The sequence below is a fragment of the Rosa chinensis genome, chromosome 4 (genome assembly GCF_002994745.2).
Source record: "Rosa chinensis cultivar Old Blush chromosome 4, RchiOBHm-V2, whole genome shotgun sequence".
NCBI lineage: Eukaryota > Viridiplantae > Streptophyta > Magnoliopsida > Rosales > Rosaceae > Rosa > Rosa chinensis.
The window spans coordinates 57,711,087-57,717,332 of NC_037091.1; the positions used below are offsets into that span (position 1 = coordinate 57,711,087).

The 6,246-nt window shown below is 36.0% G+C and overlaps 1 protein-coding gene across 1 annotated transcript; it reads left to right on the forward strand.

The window, feature by feature from the left end:
• Positions 1–3,217: 3,217 nt before the first annotated feature.
• LOC112198446 (type IV inositol polyphosphate 5-phosphatase 9) lies at positions 3,218–6,019 on the forward strand. Its single transcript, XM_024339571.2, has 8 exons — positions 3,218–3,259; positions 3,358–3,566; positions 3,736–3,837; positions 3,934–4,261; positions 4,395–4,579; positions 5,098–5,206; positions 5,301–5,455; positions 5,562–6,019. The coding sequence occupies exons 1-8, from the start codon at positions 3,230–3,232 to the stop codon at positions 5,812–5,814; spliced, it is 1,371 nt and encodes a 456-aa protein (XP_024195339.1). The 5' UTR covers positions 3,218–3,229; the 3' UTR covers positions 5,815–6,019.
• Positions 6,020–6,246: the final 227 nt, after the last annotated feature.

A 6,246-nucleotide genomic window follows, 5' to 3' on the forward strand; every position in this document is an offset into this window, starting at 1 on the left:
GCTAGGCCAAATAATAAATTAATAGGTCAATTAATTTAGTAACAAGTGAGATGGGATGTTTGTCCAGCACTTGAGGATATTGATTCCTATATCCACGTACTTCTTGCTATTCTCCCCAACAACTACTCAATTTGTAATGATCGATCAGGAAGTTCTTGGCGGAAAGTCTACAATTAAGTACCTTAATCAACAATATTTTAGCTAAGATACCCTTGAGTCCTTGACTTAATCGGCCAATATATAAGTATATAACAAGAAAAAGAAAAAAAGATGGCTTTGGTTTTAGGTTAGGGTTTTTAGTCTGTACTTGAAGCCCTTAAAGCATCATTCATGTATGTAATTTGGGCAATTTCGGTAATTCTGATGATTAATGAAGTTAATGAAACTTGTAAGTTTGGTAAGTTCGGTAATTACCACCACAGGTAGTCGAGTTGGTAAGAGTTTCCAAGTGTGGAACTCTCATGCCCGAGTTCAAATTCGGCCGACTCTTATTGGAGTTAAATCTCAATCTATTCTTAGTGGCCAGGGGGGAGGAAGCGTTCTGACATGATCCTCCAGCACAAATTAGTCTCTGAGTCTAAAAAGCCTTTGAAGAACAGCGTGATCTCAATAAAAAAAAATTAAAAAAAAAAATCGGTAATTCCAATTGCATTAGCCAACAGAAATGTAAGCTTCCATGCATCATGCACAGGAAATTTGAAGTCGACTAGCTTGTTATAACGCAAATGCACAAAACTCTCAGCGTCAATTGATATTGTATAATCACCGTTAGTGGTGCTCATGCTAATAATAAATTTTCATCAATAGGGGATCATATTAATTAATACAAAGTCGTGAAGCTACAAGAACTATAGTGACATGCACAAACAAATATTTATAATTCAGTGTATTTTAAAAGAGATGCGTGACAGTTTTATTCGATCCAAACAAGAACTCTGATCCTTTCAAAAAAATAAGAACTCTGAGTGGTCCGTCGCTTCCTGTGGCTGTCATAAAGTTCAAGTCTGATTGCTAGTATAGTAGTATAAAATCACTATAATTAATGCGTATATATGAATGTGTGTGTGTATAAATAGAAATAGTGGTTAATTAAAAAACTGTAATTGATTGGAGGGTGTTGAAAGATGACTTTCTATAGATGAAAGGGTACTTGGATTGTTGTATCAAGTTGATGGGTACTCACTGAAAAAAGTAATATTTAAAATTTGGAAGAGAAGCCCTTTTTTCTCTCTAGCCCTAGCTGGTTAGGTTTAGATACTATTCCACGGTCACGTACCCTTTTCTTTTAAAACTCACATTATCCATTACACGACGGATTCCCACCGGGCCGGGATTAAGTTGTTCATTAGTCCGTGAATTTCTTATACAGCAACTTATGCACTAACTGGTACTAGTTGTGCCGGCGGCTCTGGAGTCTGGACCAACATTGTGTGTGTAGGTGTGTGTTTGTGTTAATTGATGATATGCAGCTACCTGGAATACCATATCAGACCATACCTTTAATCAGCTTTTAGGACATAACTATGTTATGAATGACAGAATCAACAGTACACTAAGTGCCATTTTTAGTTGGATGTGTCTTTTGAGGGTCTACATGGAAGATAAAATCAATCATTTCATATAAAATATTTATGTGATTGACTGATTGCTTGTGGGAATTAGGTACCAATTTTGGTTCAAATTGACTATGTGACTTATCGGCTCATGTATTAGATATTATAGAGTAACTGTTAGGGTAGTAATCAATCAAAGTCACATGCTAATCCTCCGTTGCTAGGGTTGGCGGTTTCTCAGCGGTGGTGTGTGTATGTTCTGATGTTCATACTCTACTCTAGATTATGAGTGTTTTGCCACACTCGTCAGTTGCTTATGGATTCAGCTTTTAGAATAAATGATTTGTGCTTCAAAATATATAGAAGTGATGGGTCATTATTTGTCGAAAAATTGCTAGTCTTTTTAATTATTGGTCGTTTCCTTCTTATTTGAAGTTTACATGTCACAATAGTTGTATTACTAGCTTATGGTTTCTCTTGCATCGATTATATCTTGGAGTTGCTCTCTTACACCATACAATTAATTATTAATATAGTGATGTCTTTTTTATTAAAAAATAGATAAATAAAATTTTGATACGTATGTATAGATATAAATCGTATATACATGATTAAGTATTACCACGCACAATAAAATATAGAACTTAATTTTAATGTTTTAAACAAGTGCTCGTAAATCATCAGATTCAAAACTTGTAGGAACCTAAAAAACGTGGTCAATCAATTAACTAATTAAGGCTCTTTCTGTCCTTCAGCAAACACCCTTATCGATCATCATAAATTGACATGGTTGACATGAAAGTGATTTAGGACTGGAGAGAGAATATTCCACAAAAAATATGAGGCCAGGGAGGGAGGTTGACATGGAGAATTTCATTAATAGTTATAAATGGTTCTCTTTTACGCGCGCCTGGATTAAAATTCAAATGCCCTCATCAGTAAGTAGCTAGTTAATTAAGGCCAGGTCGGCATGATATATATGCAGCCATTGGAGAAAGTAGAAGCCAGCTGAGTGATGATCCAGATTAAATAAAGGGTACCTTTCTTCGTTCGGACATTTGGATAGCCGGTAAGTTGTCGACACATCAGAGTGAGCATGGTTAATTTTCTGTTGCACATCTGTTTTCCAATATGTATATAGTGAGATCGATGGACCACCCCGGTGGACAACTTGCGCTTAAACTATCTAAGCTATATGTATAACACAAGATATCTATAGATATATACATCCTTCAAAATCACCAGCCTTCAAGACACAGAAATATTCAAGCCTGCATATAGACCCATCTCTCTCTCTCTCTCTTCGTATATAAATAAATATATATAGTGATGGAAATTACATTTATATATAGCAAGTGGGAAGACAATGTGGCTTAATTGGTAGCCATTTGATTCTTGTGATTGGTTAACAGATTTTGCATTTCTATTCTTCGATTCACGTACATATATATACACCATCCACGTCGATCGCTTTAGTTTAGAGCGAGCGAGCTAATTCCCAACTCCATCCTCCATCTTTCTCAACTTGCAGTGTGGTCTCACAGCATGAATAATTATTATCTCTGCAATTTCTTTTTATCTCTTTTGGCATTCTCTATCCAACCTTTTCTCATAAGTACTAGTACTCCATCTTCATCTGTCCTCATTTGATCCCCACTATTTCTCAGTTTCTGTCCATGACTGCAACTGCAAGAAATCAAAGAGAAGTGAGCACCATCTATCGTCTGATCTATTTCACTCCATACCGATCAATCTACACGCAGATATGCTTCAATGAATTAATATTCTTTTCTTATATGTGTAGGTGATCATGTGGCCTAGATTAGTGGCGAACAAAATTCTGAAGAAGCGATTGGGAAGCAACAACTTTGTAGCAGATTTCCCAAGCAACTCGGAAGACTCCACCTTGCAGCTGGAAACACCAAGTTTTGATCCAGAGAAACCGTTATCTTTATGCCCGACGACACCAGCTCCAAAAATCTTGAATCACCACAAGCACACACACAATTACAAGTATGTATTTCTTCATAATACATAACTCCATAGATAAAATATATAAACTTGCCGGCATGGCAAGGTCGTCTGGAACTCCAGTTATTATTAGTTAATAACCGTTTACCGGATATTTTCTCATTTTCATATATCTACTTAATTTAATTTGGTTTTCTCTTCCATCTTTAAGGGTTTTTGTTAGTACATGGAATGTTGGTGGAGTTGAACCACGAGATGATATGAACATGGCGGATTGGATTACTGACACATCCTGTGACATCTATGTTTTTGGGTACGTAGGCATGTAATAATTTTGACATGTAAATTCCAAAAGATTAGAAATTTTTCATTAACTCACGATGCATGTTTTTATTTTCAATCCATTTAGGTTTCAAGAAATTGTTCCTCTCAAAGCCTCAAATGTTCTGGGATCTGAGAATAGTATGATCTGCATGAAGTGGAACTCCTTCATTAGAGAAACTTTGAACAAGAAAATAAACCACCCGGGAGACAAGAATAAGGAAAAAAATGGAAAGTCAACCATTGTGGAAAGCAGCACCAATTCAGAATCACAGGATTACTTCCAGTGTATTATAAGTAAGCAAATGGTGGGAATACTAATAACAGTCTGGGTTCGAAGAAATCTTCGTCCTTTGATTCGGAATCCGAGTGTTTCATGTGTTGGCTGTGGCATCATGGGTTGCCTCGGCAATAAGGTACGTATAATATTACTAATATGTTGTAATAATATAATTAACCCTAGAAGTATACTAATCCTCGATCACTTCATAGCTAATATTGATACAGTACGTTAATTACACCCACTAAAAATAATTTATACTTTTGCAGGGTTCAGTGTCAGTTAGGTTTCAACTGCATGAAACAAGCTTCTGCTTCGTGTGCTGTCATCTAGCTTCAGGGGGAAGACAAGGAGATGAGAAACTCAGAAACTCGAACGTAGCTGAAATCTTGAACAGAACAAGTTTCCCTAGAGGTCCATTGCTTGATTTGCCACGAAAGATCCCAGACCACCAGTATGTTAAGACTAAACTTTGAAACCGTCCAAACTTTTTCGTTTTTCAGTTAATTAATTAACCTACAACTAGTTAATTAATCTCCTTAATTAATCAAAGATTTTTTTTTCTTTCACTACGTATCACGAAAATAAGACAGAGATGAACATTATTATTGTTTCTTCTCAACTTTGAATTTTTCGTGAGAGATTGAAAGCCGCCAAACTTGTACTATATGCATTTCTTTATAATTAAGTAGTTGTTAGACATATAATAAAATAGTCATGGTTGGACTCATTACGTTAAATGGGTTGCTAAACCACATGAAGGGGCGGTTGCATGATCGTTTCTATTACCATTAAACAGTCCATTGTTTGGTTTCTTTCCTTCAACAAACAATTAGTTGACTTCATATATATAATCAAATTAAAAGCTGATATTATATAAACCCTAGAAAGCAAGCTGATGAATTACACAGTGATAAATTAAATATCTGAATAGGCCACTAATTATGCGTGTGTTCGATATTAATATTGCAGACGAGTAATCTTCTTGGGAGATTTGAATTACAGAATTTCCCTTCCAGAATCAACCACACGGTCATTAGTGGATAGCAGAGATTGGAATGCCTTACTGAAGAGCGATCAGGTATTTATATATATAATTATTAGTTTACTTAGTATGTGTGTGTATTTGTGTGTGTGAACCTAAATTTGACGTTAAGTTTTGAATGGGAATGAAGCTGAGTATGGAGCTCAATAATGGTCAAGTATTTGAAGGTTGGCTTGAAGGAAGTATCAAATTTGCCCCGACTTACAAATATTTTCCAGATTCTGATACATATTATGGATGTCCTCCTCCTGCAAGGAAAGGTGAAAAGAGGCGTGCTCCTGCATGGTAATTATTTTTTACTTCACTAGTTTTATACCTATCTCAAATTCATTGATTCATTTTGTGTCGTGTAACCTACCAAATTAACGTCTTAAAAATTGTGGTCATTTAGGTGTGATCGGATAATTTGGTATGGAAAAGGGTTGAAGCAACATGTATACGACCGAGGTGAATCAAAATTGTCTGACCACAGGCCAGTGAAGTCAATATTTACCGCCCAAGTTGAAGTTCTACCATCGCTTATGAGAGGATACCAAAGCTTTTTTCTTTCGGACAGGTTTGACAAAATTTCAAGCCAGTTTGACGTACCCTCCACCGACGATCGATTTCTATGTCATCGCAGATCATCAAGCTTCAAAGCTTGAGTATATACATCCAAAGCAAAAGTGGTTCGTTCTAAGAAGATTATATATTGGGGATGATTTCGGCACTCGACTTGCACTCTTTGTGCTTCAATTCGCTTCAACTTTCAACTATAATATTAAAGTGAAGCGTGAGAGTTAAACAATATTGGAAGGAGAAGTGCCAAAATCACCCTCATTATGTTTGGTCATTAGTTGCTTAGTTAATTCGACTGATGATGAATGTACAGTGGCGGAAGTTGATACGTGAAAGCTTGTCTGAGGCATCCTTTCCATCTTTTTCGATACATTATAAAAATGGAGCTCGGTTTGTTACTTTTGTCCGGTGAATAAGTGTGTCTATATATATATATATATATATATATATATACAGATCCGATCTAGAGCGGAGCTCCGCTTTGAAATTAACGTGTGAAGTTCGAGTTTTGGGTCACT